The sequence below is a fragment of the Tamandua tetradactyla genome, chromosome 20, assembly GCF_023851605.1.
Source record: "Tamandua tetradactyla isolate mTamTet1 chromosome 20, mTamTet1.pri, whole genome shotgun sequence".
In the NCBI taxonomy this organism is placed as follows: domain Eukaryota; kingdom Metazoa; phylum Chordata; class Mammalia; order Pilosa; family Myrmecophagidae; genus Tamandua; species Tamandua tetradactyla.
Window position 1 is genome coordinate 6,513,575 of NC_135346.1, and position 19,596 is coordinate 6,533,170.

General features: G+C 35.2%; 1 protein-coding gene across 2 annotated transcripts in view; it reads left to right on the plus strand.

Moving 5' to 3' along the window:
* SLC12A2 (solute carrier family 12 member 2) overlaps positions 1–19,596 on the plus strand; it is a 117,501-nt gene that overhangs the window by 45,063 nt on the left and 52,842 nt on the right. For both annotated transcript variants that reach the window (XM_077138317.1, XM_077138318.1), the window contains exons 3-5: positions 1,851–1,926; positions 2,226–2,321; positions 18,381–18,520. In XM_077138317.1, the coding sequence (XP_076994432.1) occupies positions 1,851–1,926; positions 2,226–2,321; positions 18,381–18,520 (312 nt within the window). The remainder of the gene's footprint in view (positions 1–1,850; positions 1,927–2,225; positions 2,322–18,380; positions 18,521–19,596) is intronic.

Genomic DNA, 19,596 nt, shown 5'->3' on the forward strand with positions numbered 1-19,596 from the left:
TTTACAATTGCAAAGAGATGGAAACAGCCAAAATGTCCATCAACAGACGAGTGGCTAAACAAACTGTGGTATATACATACGATGGAATATTATGTAGCTTTAAGACAGGATAAACTTATGAAGCACGTAATAACATGGATGGACCTAGAGAACATTATGCTGAGTAAGTCTAGCCAAAAACTGAAGGATAAATACTGTATGGTCCCACTGATGTGAACCGACATTCGAGAATAAACTTGGAATATGTCGTTGGTAACAGAGTCCAGCAGGAGTTAGAAACACGGTAAGATAATGGGTAATTGGAGCTGAAGGGGTGCAGACTGTGCAACAGGACTAGATACAAAAACTCAAAAATGGACAGCACAATAATACCTAATTGTAAAGTAATCATGTTAAAATACTGAATGAAGCTGCATCTGAGCTATAGGTTTTTGTTTTGTTTTGTTTGTTTGTTTGATTTGTTTTTGTCTGTCTGGTTGTCTGTCTTTTTTTTTTTTACTATTATTATTACTTTTATTTTTTTCTCTATATTAACATTCTTTATTTTTTTCTGTTGTGTTGCTAGTTCTTCTAAACCGATGCAAATGTACTAAGTAACGATGATCATGCATCTATGTGATGATGTTAAGAATTACTGATTGCATATGTAGATTGGTATGATTTCTAAATGTTGGGTTAATTTCTTTTTTTTCGTTAATTAATAAAAAAAAAAAATTGACAGGGGCATCAAAATCAAGGAGGTGATCAGGAAAGACAGGTGAAATGTAACTGATTCCTTTCCTGCTGCCCCCTCCCCTTTTTTTCCATATGGGCAGGCACCGGGAACCAAACCTGGGTCTCCGACATGGCAGGCAGGCAGGAACTCTGCCACTGAGCCACCATTGCCCGCCTGCCCCATTATTTTTTGAAGAGAAATATCTAGATATTAACAGGCTACAGAATAAAGGATAAATCTTTATTTCTTAAGGGTTGAATTCACTTTAGTAGACAGGTTTAAAAAATTAAAGTACTGATTTACCTGTTTTTCTGTGTTTGAATAGACGCTAAGGATCTTACTAGAATAGACAGGCTAAATTGACCTCTCATTGGAATCTTGGAGCCCTTAATTGGGTTTGTATTGGCATTTGGGACAAAGAAGAGAAAAATCTCAGTTTTGGTTGTAATTTTACTGCCTGATCAAAACAGGTAAATGTGAAGCTCCAGGTGGTATTTTTTGCCTGTTAAATTTTAAGTATAAAGCTGTGTTCTATGTATAAGCATGATAAATGCTTATGTATAAGCCAAAATGTAGAGAAACTATCTCACAAATGATTTTGATTTTTTAAAAATATGTGAATGATTTGCATTTTGTGTCAACATATTATGTAATACTTAAATGTTCTATAGAAATTATATATCATATGAAGATGTTATAAAGGAAAATTTTACTCATTTGCATTGATAAAGGGGAACATGAACTCAACTATTTTTTTTTTTTAGGGCTGAAGTCATAAACTGTCCCTTCTATCTTTCTATTCTGGTTGTTTCTCCTGCCTCAAATAATTGTGGGCACAGTTTAATTTCCTTTTTGTCTTATCAAGTACCAGGAGATACATACCCACATACACATGTGAATTATACTTACATTAGTTCACACTTATCTTTTTATAGTATAGCTCACATTTAATCTTACATTAAGCTCTTTAAAACACTGTTAAAGTAAAGAGTATGGTTAGGAAGTAGATTTAAAATATTTGTGTAGTTTCAAATGTAGTGTTCCCCAACTTTTGACTAGGTTGGCATCTGCCACTGTATTATATTTGATCACTTTTTTTCATCTGTGACTTAGCCTCTTTTTTTTTTCCTCCTAGGTACGTTGCATGTTAAACATTTGGGGTGTGATGCTCTTCATTAGATTGTCATGGATTGTGGGTCAAGCTGGAATAGGTAAGTGAAGTTACATACTGCTTGATGCATTTGAGAATAATGAATAAGCCAAATAATTATGTGCTTGTCTGGCCTCTCAACCCCATAAAATTTGGATAATTGAAATTATTCTCAATTATGTTCTTTTATCAGATTGTCACGTTTTTCATTTTCTGATTTGATTTTTATAAAATGGGATCAAAATAAGGTGATTTGTAAGTTATTATGTAAATTTGGTATGTTCAGAAAAACCAGTTCTAGATATGGCAGTGATAAATAGGAGCATAAATATCCTTAACCTTTTTCCTTTTTCCCTAAAGGTCTCTCGGTTCTTGTAATAATGATGGCCACAGTTGTGACAACTATCACAGGATTGTCTACTTCAGCAATAGCTACAAATGGATTTGTAAGAGGAGGTACATTTGGTTGGATTGCTGTTATTAAATAAACTGAGATTTAAATCTTATTTCTAATTAATTTTTTTACCTTAATGGAAACAACATTTCAGGTCCATGTGGGCAAGGAAGTCACTACTGAATACCTCCAAACTAGTATATTTGAATATAAAATTTTGTATTGACTAATACACCATATATATATATATAGAGATAGATGCTTTACTGGGCCTGTGAACTGCTCCTTGTTGCCCCCTGCTGGACTTCAACCCTGGAACCAGTAACATGCATTCTGAATTTAATATTGCACAGGTAACCTTATGTACCTGTGGTAAACCGGAGATTGAGACTAGAAGAGGCAGAATGCCTTCCCCATGATTTATCGAATTGTGTGAGTTGTGCCCTAGGCTTTGTATCCGTGCTCCCACTCGAGCGCTGTTCTGTGGGTACCCTGAGGCCTCTTTTCATTGAGTCTACAAGGTCTGCCTTGTGAAACTTAACTCTTCCCAGAGGGAGCGCCCAAGAGACGAGGAGAATGGCCTCATGGCCCCTCAGAGCAAGAAGAAAAGAATTCCATTTTCCAGATCAAAACTAATCATTCAGCTGGAGTAAGAGAAAGATCCCTGGAGAAAGGAGAGAGAATGTCTGCCAGCACCTATAAATTTACCATAGCAGATCAGCTGGGAAAATGATCAGCCTGTTCCATCTGTCCCACCTATTTTGAAGATCCCCGTTGGACATTATACAAATATAGTTTCTGCTTTATCTGTGTTGGCTATTTGGAGAGGGAGAGAATCATCATGAGTTTTTCACTTTTCCCATTGTTTTCATATCCCTCTGGCACCAGAGAGTCCATATCACTATGGCCTTGGGAAAGCTAGTCGCCCTTGTCTGTATAATTATAACTAGTTGAGCATGAGTCACTGTTTCCTGAAATGTTATTTGTCTATAAGTCTGGATTCATTTGTGTTGGGGTATAAGATGTGGAGGTTTCTAAGAGTTAATTAGAAAATACTGAAAGATTCATCTTTACTTCTTATGTACTAGGCATCCCATGCTTCATTTCTGTCTGTCGCTATTGGGGATGAAGGTGGAATGAGAAATGGTATAGCATGTTAGGTGCTTACTCAGGATCACTAAATTCCTCCATAGACTTGGGCCTTAGAATCTAGACTGTGAGCCTGACTGGGGAGGGGTGGCACATAATCCACTGGTAATATGAAACTAGACTGTTTTTTCATACAAATATAAACTTATAGGAATTACAGGTTTTCCTGGATTGTGACCTGAAAGCCATTTTATTTTATGGTACTATTGATAGTTTTCATGCAGGCATACTTCGGAGGTATTGCAGAATCATTCCAGATCACTATAGTAAAGCAAGTCACATGAACTTTTTGGTTTCCCAGTACATATAAAAGTTGTATTTACACTGTACCTGTATTAAAGTATGTAATAGCATTTTATCTAAAAACACAATAAACATAACGTAATTAAAAAATTCTTTATTGCTAAAAAATGCTAACCAACATCTGAGACTTTTGTACTAAAATGGCACCGATAGACTCGCTTGATGCATGGTTGCCATAAACCTTCAGTTTGCAAAAAAACCTACAAAATCTGCAAAGTGCAGTTAGTGAAGTGCAATAAAATGAGGTATGCCTGTGTGTGTATATGCATCTACCTCAGAGACTTTATGTCCAATCTTCTGCTCTGGGATTGTAGGGAATTATGAGAATATGGAACCCATGATCTATCCCAGTCAGTTATCATATGCTGTGATTTTTGCCCAGTTTTTGAGTGACAGACTCAAAAAGATAATCTGTCTACAAAGGAAGAACATAGGTGGTGGGGGTAGAATGGGATGATACAATTCAGAATTCTTCTGTTATTACCAGGTTTTTATAACAATGAGAAATAAGAAGGTTTGCTCAAATAATGAAACCCATAGAAGGAAAATGACAGCCATTACTTTAAAGAAATGGCCAAACACTAACTATGAAGCTTTTCTAGAAGGCATTTGCTCTTCACTTCTCAGCTGGCAACTTTGGAGACATGGCAGAACCTTTATAGAATGTAAGCAAACTGCATTATCTATAGCCAATGTCTCTTAGAGATTCTTTTATGAATTTAGACCTCTTCTATCTTCTTTGTATCTTTCTCAGGGACTTGGAGACCAATAATAGAATTTACTTTGGTATCATGAAAAAATAAACTGTCTGCTTGGGAGAAAGTAGGTAACAATATAAAACTGGTGAGATTACATAGCATCCTATACTAATGATTCTAAATTGAAAGTATCAGTTTGACCCATGAATTTTACCCCTAAAATACTTTTTTCTTAGCGCTCTCCACTAAAATATACTGTAACAAATGATCAGTGCAGTAGCAATGAGCATTGCTAGTTCCCACCTTGTGTATTTCCATTCAGAGAAACCAGGGAACCCTGGATCAGTTGAGCCCAGGTCTAAGCAGGAAATGTGCTAAGGGAGCCTAGATATCTTTTTACATCTGAAAGTAAGAAAAGGGGCATGAAGCTACCAGTTTCACGTCAGAAAGAACCTAGGAACTAATTTGAAAAAGCTAACATTGGCCAATATTTGGACAATTTGAGTACCACTGATAACAATGATGACTTATTTGTATGCAAAGATTTCTATGCATACTTATTTGTATGGTAAAAATCCATAGGCTCACAATGAACTACCACAAAAATCTTGGTTTTGTACCTTTGAAAAATGTCAGGTAACTTAACTTATTATGACAATCGATAATAAAGGTAAAGAGTCTAGTGTTGAATCTGCACCTGGCTGAAAATTTCTCTACCTGAAATCAAAGTTACCTTAATTGTAGTTTTTTCTTAAATGTTCTTTAGATAATTATTCTACATGAAAAATAAAGGAGAAAAGAGACTTAGAACATCACAGCTTTGTAAACTCTTTACTCAGTAGGAGACTGAAGATGAGAAATAATTGAATAGAAGACCAAAGGAGAAATGTCTTTGAAGTATTTCCCAACAAATTTAATCTGAATCGCATCAAGCCACAAATTTCCATGTCCAAGTAGCATTTTATGAACCTTGCAGGGGAGAAAGGAATTTGTTCAGTGACACAAGTGAATGATACAGTCACTATTGAACAAGGAATCTTTCTTCAAAAAAATTTTCAAGTAGTAAAAATCAGACAGGGTTTTGGTTCAAAACAAACTTAGGAGACTCGGTATATAGTTGTAAGTTTTGTTTCCTGTTCGTACATAATTCCCCGGGCTACTATTATAAACTGCTTCAGGATTGAACCAAGAATAACTAGGTTTGCTCTCCTCCAGCCCAACAACTGAGGACTTGATTTTGACCGTCTCCCTTGTAAGAGCTTCTTGGAGAGGAGAGAAATAGATCTAGAACCTTCCGTAGGGCCAGGATGTCAAAGGTTTAGGTAGGGGAAATGGAGGGATACTATGGGAATATCGATGTCTAGGGACCCATCTCAGCTTGACTTTTTATGGGTTGGAAGTTGATTGTTAAGGGAATTAATAAGGAAATATTTTACCTAAAATATTACTTAAAGATTGGGAAACAGTGTGCCTCTTGTTTAGTAAATTTCATTTGAAGAGCTCCCTGTAAAACTTGGTGCATGATTATCTTTTTAAATTATTACAGATTTTGAGATAATGCTGTATAGTTTATCTTGATTCTTAACTAAATTATAACATTTGCTATTAATATTATATCAATATTGAATAACGTTTTATTCTCATTTTGAGGATTTATTTTTCCACCTCTTTAGAAAAATGCGAACTTATAATTTTCCTGGTTCTGTGTGTCTAGACTTAAAAGTTATTGTTATCCTAGGAGAAACTTAATATTACTAAATAACCTGAACATCAGCTTTAACAGTAGATTTTAGAGAGTAAATGGATATCAATCTGGAAGAGTTGTAGTTTTTTCTTAAATGTACATTAACTGTCACTTGTAAAGAAATGTAATGTCCAGTTAGGAAGTCCAAAATAAAAATATTTTGGAAGCATGCAGTTTCTGAAAATAATGAAGAGTTAAAATTTAAGTAGAAAGTAAAGATTTTAATTTCAGGCTTCATTAGATTTTATTAATGAAATTCAGGTTGTATTTAAAACTGCTGACAGCAGGTTAGAGACTTATCCCCATAGTTCTCTGACTCCCACAGAAAAGAAAAGTACCAAGTAACTGATAGAACCTCCACCTCTTTACCTTCTTCTGTGGCATATACCTGCCAATCTGCTTTTCAGCCTTCTGGAGCCCTTCACCTGTTCTGCAAATCATCTCGGTGTTCTTGAAAGCTCGGGCTTCACAGAACTGACAGGGTCCGCATCCAGCAGGTTCTGTAGCTTCGTGGAGCTGGCCAGCAGCCACCCACTCAGACCAGCATTTTCTAGATTTCACAAACCAAAGTTATCCCATCTTCAAATAATCAGTCTGTGAATATGGACTCACAGAATAGAGGACAACCACAGGCAACCTTTTAGGAGATAACAGTGTGAAGTCTGTTTTTTGAATCATGTTGTGTTACGTGAACTGAACAATACAAGGGGAAGGGTCCTCAACCACTTTTTGTTAAGGGACATTTAACTCTGTGACTTAATCACACAGATCAATAGTCTTTTAAAAAAGAATGCAAAATACATCAACTTCAGACCAGTCGTTCTGGAAATCCAGGATTAATATAAACCTCACTATTCCGTGACCAAGATGAAGCTTTATATTATTTATATGTTGGTCAATAAACAGATGATTCTTGTGCTCCTACTTTGTGACAGATACTGGGTGCATGTAACAAAAAAGTCAGACAAGATTTTACCTTCATGGAGCTTACATTCAGATAATAGTAGGTATTTTTTGAGGCTTGACTCCTAGGTCTTGACATACAGTATATTATTTAATGCCACATTGCTGTGAGTTACATATATGAATTTGCATGGATAATGAGAGACAAATGAAACTATTATATCCATTTTTCAGCAAAGTTAAGTTTTAAGCAGATTCTCGGAATGACTTTTTTAAATGTCTGTGTCGTAGTAAGTCGGAATTACTTTTATTTTTGGCATTGGCAGGCTCCAGGAATCGAACCTGGGTCTCTGGCATGGCAGGCAATAAGTCTGCCACCGAGCCACTGTTGCACCGCCCCAGAATTACTTTTAAGTGCTCATATCTCATTTCTTTTATCTGAAATAATCGAGGCCCTCCTTAACCTTTGTATTAGGCAAAAGCCATACATTGGGAGAGAGGCAAAATTAATATTTTGCAGGTGTTGTAATGATAGAAAGCACCTTCTATATGGGTTAAGATCAGATTTTCATTAATTGTCAACATTTTTGGTCAATCCATTGTATAACTTAATTAATAACATTATTAACAAGCAAGGAATAATATTAAGAATTTAGTTTCATAGTTCTTTCCTTTCAGATAGCTGATTTCTTTGGAATTGTAAGTTTTATTTTTAAGTCAATAAAATGATCTAAAATAAGATCAAGAAGCTTTAAAAGGCAGTCATAACAATTGTATTGAGGCTTTAGTAGTCTTAAACATAGCACTATGTTTTCAATTCAGAAAAACACTACTTATATACCACAAGTAGCTCAGATGTGAATCTGACAAGTAATTATCATATTTTTTTTACTTAGATTTTCTCTTCTGAAAATGCCCTTTCAATTTTGCCAGTCTTTTATGATTAAAAATATTATACTTATCTGTTGCAGAGTTAGGGCTATATATCTTTGGTCTGTATATCTTCAAGTTCAATTTATTTGTGTGAGCAGTCATACAAATACATACATGATAAGGTAGAATTCAATCCTGGTTTGAAGATTCCATGTTTATTTCTTTACTTTTCCCTATTTGACTTGACAGTGGCAACAAGTAGAAGAAATTAACCAGAAGTCATTGTGTATTTGTAAACCAGAATATTAGAATGTATTTTCTAGAAAAATAAAAATGGGTGTCAGGTCCATCTGGCTCCGTTGTAACCCTGTTGCATTCCCAAAGTTGTTCCACAGAGTTGTACATGTTGGATAAATTGTCTAGTGATAGTCAAGAAGTAGGTAGCTACTCTGATGAATAAAGGATTTTGATGTGTTTGCTTATCATACCAGATGGACTCTGAATAGAAATTTTTTAAATGCCTTTCTCCACTGATAAGTTTATTATATTTTTGTTACAGTTATCCTTTGATTTGTTCCTCAACACACCAACAAAACATTTTATGAAATTCCCTCAGATATTACAGAACATATATATGCATGTTTTTTATAATGAATATTGATCATTTTATCCAAAGAATAGAATGTTTTAAGATGTTGAGACCTGAACTTTGCTTTTTCCTGTTTGTTGGGTCATTTAACAACTCCTTGAGGCTTTTTAGTAGTAAAAATTTTGACTCTTTTGATAATTAATATTGAAACGCCTTAAATAAATTGAGACAAACCTGGCAATAATTCTCTCAGTTACCCTGAGCCAAAATGCCTGTCATTTTTAAGTGCCTACCATTTTTTTATAAAAGTAGTTAGTACATGCACAGAGTTCTCGCCTGCTGTGCCAGAGACCCGAGTTTGATTCCCATTGTCTGCCCATGCAAAAAAAAAAATAGTACAGGCATATTATGAAAAATTAAATTTCAAAATAGCCTAAATAGTAAAGACTCAAAGACCATTGTACTTATCCCAGAAAAATAAAAGAACATTAATTAACCTATTTGTTGTGTATTTTCCCAGATTTTTTTCATTACTTTTTTTTTTTTAAATTTGCACACCCTCTATATCCAGGAAGCATACACTCTCCTTTCTCTACTTCCCTTATCCCCTGGTAACCTGTAATCTACTTTCTGTCTCTGTGGATTTGCTATTTCTAGACATCTAAGTGATATAGTACAGTATTTGTCCTTTGGTGTCTTACTCATGTCACTGAGCAGAGTGTCTTTAAGGTTTTTCCATAGTGCAGTATGTCTCAACTTTGTTCTTTCTTATGATTGAATAATATACGCACCACATTTTGTTTGTGCATTTATTTGTTGATGGACAATTGGGTTGTTCCCACTGTTCAGCTATTGTGAATAGTGCTGTCATAAACATTGCTGTTCAACTCTCCGTAAGGTTTAGGGGGCGAAAGAGAGAAGAGGCAGACCAGGAAACCTTAGAGTGAGCGAGTTTGTTTCTGTGCTCCTGGGCAGAGCTCACAGAACTCCAGGTAGGGAGTTGTGAGCTTGCTGCTGAGTCTGGTGCGGGCGGTTTTTAAGCAAGGGGGTTAGGTGACGTCTAGAAGGGGCGGCACATTTTACACAGCTCGAGTCATGGTGACCTTCCCTGTTCCCCCAACCTAACAGTATCTGTTTCAGATCCTGTTTTCATTTTCTTTGCATATGTACCTAGAAGTGGAATTGCTAGGTCATATGATAATTCTTTATTTAACTTTTTGTGGAACTGCCATATTCCTTTCCACAAGTGGCTATTGAATTGTTGTCGCATTGTACGAGTGCTTTATGTATATTCTAACTGTTAAGCTCCTATCTGATATATTGTTTCCAACTGTTTTCTCCCATTCTGTAGGTTGTTTTTTTACTTTCTTGATATGGTCCTTGATGAACAAAAGTTTTCTGTTTTGATAGTCAAATTTATTTATTGTTTCTTCAGTTGCTTGTGCTATTGGTATCATATCTAAGAATCATCATGAATCCCAGATCATGAAGATTTGCTCTGTTACCTTCTAAGAGTTTTTTTGTTTTAGCTCTTACATTTAGGTCCTAGATCCATTTTGAGTTAATTTTTGTATATATGTGAGGTTAGGGGTCTAACTTCATTCTCTTGCATGTGTATATAGGATTTTCCCATTATGATTTCTGGAAGAAACTTCTCTTTCCCCGTTACATGTATGTAGCACTGTTTTTTAAATATGTTTACTGAGAAATCTTCACACACACACAGTTCATCAACAGTATACAATTAATGGCTCACTATATCATCACATAGTTGTGTATTTATCACCATGATCATTTTTAGAACATTTACATTACTCCAGAAAAAGAAATAAGGAGAAAAAAGGAAAAACTCAAACCCTTATCCCTCCCTCTCATTGACCACTAGTATTTCAATCTACCCAATATTTTTTTGACCCCTAATCCCTCCCCGACATTATCTATTTCATTTCCTTTTTTTCTTACTCATCTGCCCATATCCTGGATAGAAAGAGCATCAGACACAATGTTTTCACAATCATACAATCATATTGTAAAAGCTATATAGTTATACAATCTTCTTCAAGAATCAAGGCTAATGGAACACAGCTCAACAGTTTCAGCTATTTCCCTCTAGCCACTCCAATAAACCATAAACTAAAAAGGAGTATCTGTATAATGCATACAAATAGCTTCTGGGATAACCTCGACTCTGCTTGAAATCTCTCAGCCACTGAAACTTTATTTTGTCTCATTTCTCTCTTCCCTCTTTTGGTCAAGAAGGCTTTCTCAATCCCTTGATGTCAGGTCCTGGCTCATCCTGGGAGTCATATCCCATGTAGGGGGGAGGACAGTGAGTTTACCTGCTAAATTGGCTTAGAAAGAGAGGCTACATCTGAAACAAAAGAGGTTCTCTGGGGGTGACCCTTAGGCATAATTATAAGTAGTCTTAGCTTCTCCGTTGCAGGGCATAAGCTTCATAGGGGCAAGCCCCATGACTGAGAGCTCAGCCTACTAAATTGGTTGTCCCTAGTGCTTGCAAGAATATCAGGAATTCCCCAGATGGGGAAGTTTAATATTTCCTCCTTTCTTCCCAAGAGTATAAAAGATGTACACTGAAAAATGTAAAATACTGGTATGGGGTGGGGTGGAGGGGAATTAAAGAAGACCTAAATAAATGGCAAGACATCCATCCATGATCATGGATTGGTAAAACTTAATATTGTTAAGATATCAGTACTACCCAGAGTGATCTACAAATTCAGTACAATGGGACAAATGCAAATGCTTTTTTGTTCTCTGTCCAATATTAAGTACATTTTTTATACTCTTGGTTAAATTTATTGCTAGATACTTTATTCTTTTAGATACTATGGTAAATGGAATTGTTTTCTTAATTTCTTCTTTGGATTGTTCACTACTAGTGTGTAGAAATGCAATTATTTATTTTTTATTTTTAGTTAAGGTATAATTTAGGTATAATTAAATTCACAGTTGTACAATTCTGCATGTTTTGACCGATATAAATAATCATGTAACAACCACCACAATCAAGACAGAACAGTTCCATACCACCAAAAAGTTCTCCATGCGCCTTTACAGTCACTCCTTCTTCCCACCCTCATCCCTAGGGAGAAATGGGGCCAAGGATTCTTCCCTAGGGTTGCTAGGCTGCTGATGCCTTGTTTGGGACTTCTGTGAGAGAAGAAATTTCTCATGGCAGAGTTATGGGTCAGATGTGCAGAGTGCCTGGTAAAAGGCACTTTTCTGCCTTCATACCTATAGTTTTCATCTTTATGAATATTTGTTTTGAAGATGCTATTTAATTTGAGGTCAGATTATCTAGGTGTACATAATAACTGTACCTGATAGTGTCTGTTTCCATAAAGATTGATGGGCTCCAATTTAAAAAACAAACAAAAAACTGTAGGTAAGTTTTGGTTTTTTAACCTGGGTATTTTGGAGAAAACTTTCTGGCTCTTCTTGTACCATTTTGAAATTCTGTATTTGTCTAGATAATCACAAGGAAAAGATTTTTAGTATTTTGATTGTGTATAATGGAATTGCAGTAGAGCTTTTTTTTCCTATAGGGCCTTAAGTTCTTTAATTCTTACCATAGAAGATAGCTAAGGCAGTCGTTTTAATTTTGTTTCTAGTCATATAGACTAAGAGATAACTTGGGTCTTTTCATGGCTTTGCCACTGACCAACCTCTTAAAGTTACTGACCTTTTTTTTGGGGGTGGGGGGAGGTACATGGTCTGGGAATCGAACCAGGGTCTCCTGCATGGAAGGCGGGCTTGCTAGCACTGAACCACCTGTGCCCCCCTTACTGACCTTTTTGAGTCTCAGCTTACTCAAGTGTAAAATCAGGAGTTTGGCCTGATGATTTCTGAGATCCTTTCTAGGAATCAGACTTTTTGAAGTTGCGCATATGAATCACAGTTGAAGAGTATGGGAAAAAGTGGTGATGAGAAACAAAAGTCACAACTGTATCTGCTGTGTCTATTTCATTTTGCAGATGTTAGGCATTGATCCTGAGCAAGGGTTGGTTATTTTTGTTTTCATTTTTTAAAAAGATGTCTCTGTGGATTTGTCTTTTTTTTTTTTTTTTTAAATTTTAACTGAAATTTTCTTTTGACTCCTTTTGTTATAAGCAGTAAGCTAATAAACTTGTCAAAGTAAGTTAGGACTTGTTTAATCTTCTCTTAAAGTCCAACATACCAGAGTATTTTTTGCTTTCTCATTTTGAATAGGGTACAATTTTTAAAATACTAATTGTTGGCAATAGTTTAGTAAAATCCACATGCAATGAAATATATAGGTTTTACATTTATAGTACCGTGAGTTTTAATAAGCATATAAACCTATATAATCTCTGCTTTAATCAAAATACAGATTTTTTTTTGCATCAGAAAGTTCTTCTGTGTTCCTTTGCAGTCCATTAATCCCTCACCTCTAGGCAGTCTGAAATTATACAGAATGTATTTTGCCTTGCCTCTTTGACTCAGTATAATATTTTGGGAATTCATCCATGTTCCATATATTGGTTGTTTGTTCCTTTTTCATCTGTTCAGTCTTTCATTTTATGACTATATCACAATTTGTTTATCTGTTGATGAACATTTGAATTATTTTTAGTTTGGAGCTATTATGACAAAGCTGTCATGAACATTCTTGTGCAGGTTTTCTGATTGTATGTTTTTATTTTTGGAAAATAACTGGGAATGGATTTGTTGATTCATAGGGTGTGTATATGTTTCACTGTATAAAATATTGCCAAATGATTTTCCAAAGTCGTATCATTTTACACTCCAGTCAGCAAAATGTGAGTGTTCTAGTTTGAAAGCTGCTGAATGCTATATACCACAAATGGAATGGCTTTTAAGAAGGGGAATTTAGTAAGTTGAAAGTTTACAGTTCTAAGGCTGTGAAAATATCCAAATTAAAGGAAGGCTATAGAAATGTCCAATCTAAGGTATCCAGTGAAAGATACCTTGGTTCAAGAAGGCCGGTGACATTCAGCATTTCTACTAGAAAGGCACGTGGCGAACGTCTGCCTGCTGCAGGCTCCTGTTTCATGAAGCTCCCCTGGAGGCATTTTCCTTCTTCATCTCCAAAGGTCTTTGGTTTCATGGGCTCTAAAGCTTTTTCCCAAAACGGTTCCCTCTTAAAGGGCTCCAGTAAGCAACCTGACATAGAACGGGTACAGACACATTTCCATAGAAACCATCTATCACCCACCACAATTGGGTGGGTCTTATCTCCATGGAAACAGTCAAAATGCTCCTACCCAGCAATATTGAATGAGGACTAAAGAACTTGACTTTTCTGGGGTTCACACCAGATTCAAACTGGCACCTGAGTCCAGTTGTTGGAAATTCTCACCAACATTTGGTATCATGTCTTTTTAATTAAAGCTATTCTTAAGGATGCTTTGTGGTATCTTACTGCATTTCCCTAATGATTGATGATTTAGATCTTTTCAAATGCTTATTGGTCATTTGTGTATCTTTTGTGAAGTATTCAAATCTTTTGCCAATTTTTAAACTGGTATGTCCTTTTATTATGATTGTAGGAGTTGTTTATATGTTCTGGATACAGGTCATGTCTGACATTACATGTTGTGTTTATTTTTCCCCAGTTTGTGAGTTATTTTCTTTTGAAGACCAGAAAGTTACACTTTTGATGAAGTCCAGTTTTTCAGTGTTTTGTAGTTCTTTTATTGACTTTTCTTAAAATCTTTGCCAATTCCAAGAATCATGAAAGTATTCTCCTATGTTTTCTTCTAGAGTCTTTATAGTTTTTGTTTTTAGATTTGTGTCTAAAATGAACATTTCTGTATAATGTGAACTGGGAGTTGTAATTTGTGTTTCCCCTACCCCAAACACATATCACTTACACCAGCACCATTCCTTGAAAAGACCACCTATTCCCCACTGACTTTGGCATCATTGTTGAAGATCATCAGTTGTCTGTATGTTGTCTGAAATCTGTGTTGTTCCAATGATCCAATATTACCCTATCTTGATGCTTAGCTTTGTAATAAGCCCTAAGCATTCCATCTTTGTTCTTTTTCCAAATTGTTTTGACTCTTTTAGATATTTCACATTTCCATATAAAATTTTAATTAGTTATGTCAGTTTCTGTTAAAAATCTGCTGTGACTTTGGAGTTTCATTGAATTTAAAAATCAACTAGGAAAAAGAATCAATTTGGGAAAAATGTACATATTAATATGAAATTATCCAATCCATGAACATGTGTGCACTCCATTTACTTACATCTTTCATTTCTCTCAGCAGTGCTTTGTAGTTTTCTCTGGAGAGGTCTAGCATGTAGTTAATTAAATTTACCCTAAGTATCTTATATTTTTCATGTGTAAATGGAATTTTTAAATTTTATTTTCCATTTCTTGGTTGCTTTTATATAGAAATACAATAGGTATATTGACCTTGTATTCTGTGCTAAATATTTTTAAAAACAACTTTTGGTTTTATTGGTATTTCTTTATTTTCTGTATTATTGATTTTCCTGTTCTTTATTTATTTCTTTGTCCTTTTTTTTTTCTAACTTCTTAAGTTAAAAGCTTAGATCATTGTTTTCATAGCTTCTTTATTAATAGAAGCATTTAAAGCTTTGATTTTTCCTCTTAAGTCCTACTTTGGCTATATTCCATTGATTTTAATATTTTGCATTTTTATTATCATTCAGTATAAAATGCATTCTAATTTTTCTTATGACTTATTCTTTAACCAGTGGATTATTTAGAAGTATATTGGATAATTTACACATATTTTGGGATCTTCCATACATCTGCTTTAATTCAGCTGTGGTCAGAAATATTCACTATATCATTTCAGTTCTTTGAAATTTATTGAGATTTATTTTATGGCCAGTGAGCAGTTTTAAATCTTAGGCCCTTGATTGATCTAGTCTGGTTTTTGGTTGGTATTTGGGATTTGGTTAGAGTTACCAGGGCACACCTCTTAAAATCAGTATGTAGTAATAATAGAACCCAGTATAGTATTGTCTGTCTTTGGCATCTGATTTATTTACACTCTCTACACAGGGATTTGGGTAATTTATGACCAAGTTATAAGATCCTATTAGGCTTTATTCTCCTTATTGAATTCTGTGTTTGCTTGAGCAGTATAATTTTTTCAGAGAAGCTAGTTATTTTGTTTCTTTCCTTTTAATCTCATAATTCTTTATCATGCTTGCCAGCATCTTCATACATGTAGTACTACTTGAGCACTGGAGTCAGAATTATTTGCAAGACCTTGGGCTGGTTATTTAACCTTCTGACCTTAGTTTTCTCAGGTATAAAATGGGGACAGTAATAGTCCTTTCATTAGTTAGAATAAGTAAAATGTGAATTTTTAACAAAATAGTTTTAGTTTAAGATGTATATCTACTCAGAACTGATTAGTAAAATACCACAGTCTTTCCAAGGGATGAATCTGTGATACGTTTGTTTTTTTTTTGCCACAGGCAGGCACTGGGAATTGAACCCAGGTCTCTGGCATGGCAGGCAAGAATTCTGCCACTGAGTCACCATTGCACCGCCCTGTGATACTGATGTCTAAAAAAAGGAATAACCTATGGGATTTTCCCTTAAAATGGTTCTCTCTAGGAAGCAGGATTGTAGGCAGGAATGTATAGGGCAGGGAACTTTTGCTTTTTGTCCTAATATCTTCTATTTGATTTTTTTGTCCTATTTAAAATTTGTATAAAATGTGTGGGATTTCTAGGAAATATGAAATTTTCCCTTGTCCTGTATACTCTGTTTCTAAATACTCTTTAATACCATCATTATATCAGCCTATTGCTTGCAGATCAGCCTCTTGCTTGGCTCCAGTATAGTAAAGAATTAGGTGTTTATAATTGTGTGCTAGTTTGCTGTCTGTTTATTTGATACCTCAGCCAGTTTAAGAGACTACACACCTAAGTTTCATTCAATTCAGATAGCGTGGATTGGGCCAGTTCCTCTCTACCTTTCCCTCCACTTGAAAGGAGGGAAGAAGAGAGAAATGAGAACCGTATCTTTACAATTTGGTTTAAGATAGAGAAGTGAAATTAGAGGAGGATAATATGAGGAGATGTTTTCATATTCTTTATTATCAATATGTCATTATTTTCTTTGGAAATAAATAAATATCTTTTGAAAAGTAACAAAACTGAGGTTAAATTTTAGTCTTCCCTGTTTGGGGAAGCTTTCTGAATAGTTGTGAAAATGTCAGAATTGGCCTGCTTCCGCTGTCGTTCTCAGTGTGCTTTCCCTCCTGTTCCCCTTCTCCGTGTTAAATGCAACTTAGAATCTTTTTTCTTTTCTCTTTAACAGTAGGGAGACTTCAGATTTCATAATCTCAAAATTTTATAGCACATAACAAATAAATTAATTCCTTGATTTTAATTTAACTTCTATTGGTGATAGTTCTCATTGTAAAGTTTGTATTGTCAACTGTTAATATACACGAGTGGTTGACTAATTTCAGTTAACCCTTGTGGTTTAATTTTCTCATCTTTAAAATTGGTATAAACAGTACTTAATTCGTGGTTGGTATTGGGATTAAATGAAATAACTTTGAAAGCTTGTGTTAAACATAAGCTGTGATAATTACAGTATTTCAGAAGTTTTCCTTGTGATTAATTATGAGATTTTAACATCTTCAGAATTTAGCTCTAAGATCTGTGTTGACCATCAAAGTTATCACTATGTAATTCCATTAGTCAAAAATAATTCCTTCAGAATTTCCAGGATAATGGAAATTATTAATTAGTATAGTGGGTGACTTAGAAAGTTTAGATTGGATGGGTTTAAAGTATAGAATATTTTGACAGAATTGATAACATTAACTATAAACCTATTGAAGTATTTCTAAAATAAGCTTTCATATTGAGTACTTTTTCAAACTGTAGAATTGTTGTTGCATTTGTCTTCCTTATACTGGGAAAAGAGTAAATAAAAATACTCAGCTGTTTAATGGCATTTCAGTATCTGGTCCTAAGAACCAGGCTTATGATCGTGGCCTAAAGGTCAGATTTAAATTCAACTTCAGAAGAGCTGTTAAGAGATTTCAGCTAATCATTAGGTTAACTCCAAATCATAATACTGATACATTATTTTTTTTTAAGTTAGGAAAAATTTGCTTCATGATAGATCATTAATGACTTTTAGTTTACCATGTAAGTGGAGTTAGCAAGAGTAAAATCTGCACTGGGGGTGGTTCAAGGGTAGAATTCTTGCCTGCCATGTGGAAGACCCTCCCGGTCCATGCACTTACCCAAAGACAAAACTAACAAACAAAAATTCAACAAATGGTGCTGCAGTAATGGGATACTCACATGGAAAAATAATGAAATGTGACCTCACAATACAGCATACAAACAAAAAACTAGCTCCCTTGGGGATACCAGTTATGTTGTTCTTTGCAGTTTCATTGGGATACTTTGTCTTTCCTAGTATTCACGTTAACTGCAAATTGCCATTCTAATTTAGGTAACTGAAATCATGTCAACTGTGATTTTAAAAGTTATAATTCAAAATATGTAGAAAAATCATTGTGCAGTTGATTAACTGTTGCCCGTTTTAAGCTTTAGAAGAGAAAGCAGGGAATCTAAATTTCAGGGTAACTTTATATAAGATATGGGGGAGAATTCTTTGGGTGCTGAAAACTCTTTAGTGATGTGGGTTAATAAGAATTTTGTGTTGAATGTTTCTTTCTGAAAATATGAAAAATTAATAATAATACTTGCTTATTAATATAACTATTCTGCTTACTAGAGGCATCTGCTTTGTGAACTATTTAGGAACTAAATATTTCAAAATAGGATAGTTTGGTATTTTAAATCCTGATTTTACTTGTGTGTTTTTTTTCTCCTTTAGGAGGAGCATATTATTTAATTTCTAGAAGTCTAGGGCCAGAATTTGGTGGAGCAATTGGCCTGATCTTCGCTTTTGCCAACGCCGTTGCAGTTGCTATGTATGTGGTTGGATTTGCAGAGACTGTGGTGGAATTGCTGAAGGTAATTCGCCTTTCTTTTAATCTTTCATTTACCGAACCTTTATTGCGAGCTTATGTACCATTCATTGTGTTAGATACTAGGAAAGCAGTAATAAGAAATTTTGTGGGCAAGATAAACAATTCTTATAGAATGTAAAAGTGGGTAAGTATAGGAGGCCTTGGCAACCGAGAGAAGGAACACTTAACTTGTTATCCAGGAATCAGGCTGATGGGGGAGCATGAAGGAATGTTCTCCCAGGAAGGTAGTCTGAATTTAGCAAGTGAATAAGAGGGGTGAGGTGTGGGCCAAGCTGGAGGGAAGAGAGGGAAACAAATGCCTAAAAGGGGTGGAGAATGGTACACTAAGGAAACTCATTTTTTCAGAATGGCTGGAAAACAAAATACAGGAGGTTTAAGATTGAACAGAGAAAAAAAAGGTCAAGTTAGGAATGGTCTTGCTTGCAGTTAAGGCTGGGTCTTATCTTGATTGGAGTTGATCAGATTTGTACTCCAGACAAATACTGGACCACAGAATAGAGAAAGGATTCAAGGGATCATAGCTGGAGGCAGAAACCACTTAGAAGATTTTTGGGGTGGTGCGATGTGGCTAGGGCAGTGTGACTGTGGACGGTGGCTCAATGGCAGAATTCTCGCCTGCCATGCTGGAGACCCAGGTTTGATTCCTGATGCCTGCCCATGTTAAAACAAAACAAAACAAAACAAAGCAGGATAGTTGTAACTATCCTGGGAGAGGATGGTGGCTTATGTTAAAGCATTGACCTGTGTGGCTGGAGGAGTGTGGGTGAATTTGAGAGATTTTGAAGAAGTGGTACTTGGTGATCAGTTGGATTTGGGAAATTAGGGGAAAAGAAAGGATTTTAATTGTGTATACACAATTTTGACTTGGACGAATGGAAGGTAATGCTATTCACATTCTCTGTGAGACAGAGAACACAGTATGGTTTAGTTTTGCTGATTTGAGACACCAGGGAAGTTCCAAGTATAGCTGCCTCTTAGGCAACTATTAATACTGCTTTGGAATACAGGTGAGAACTTGTTTGAGGAGATAAAATTGAGAGTTATTGGAATGTGTGTAAT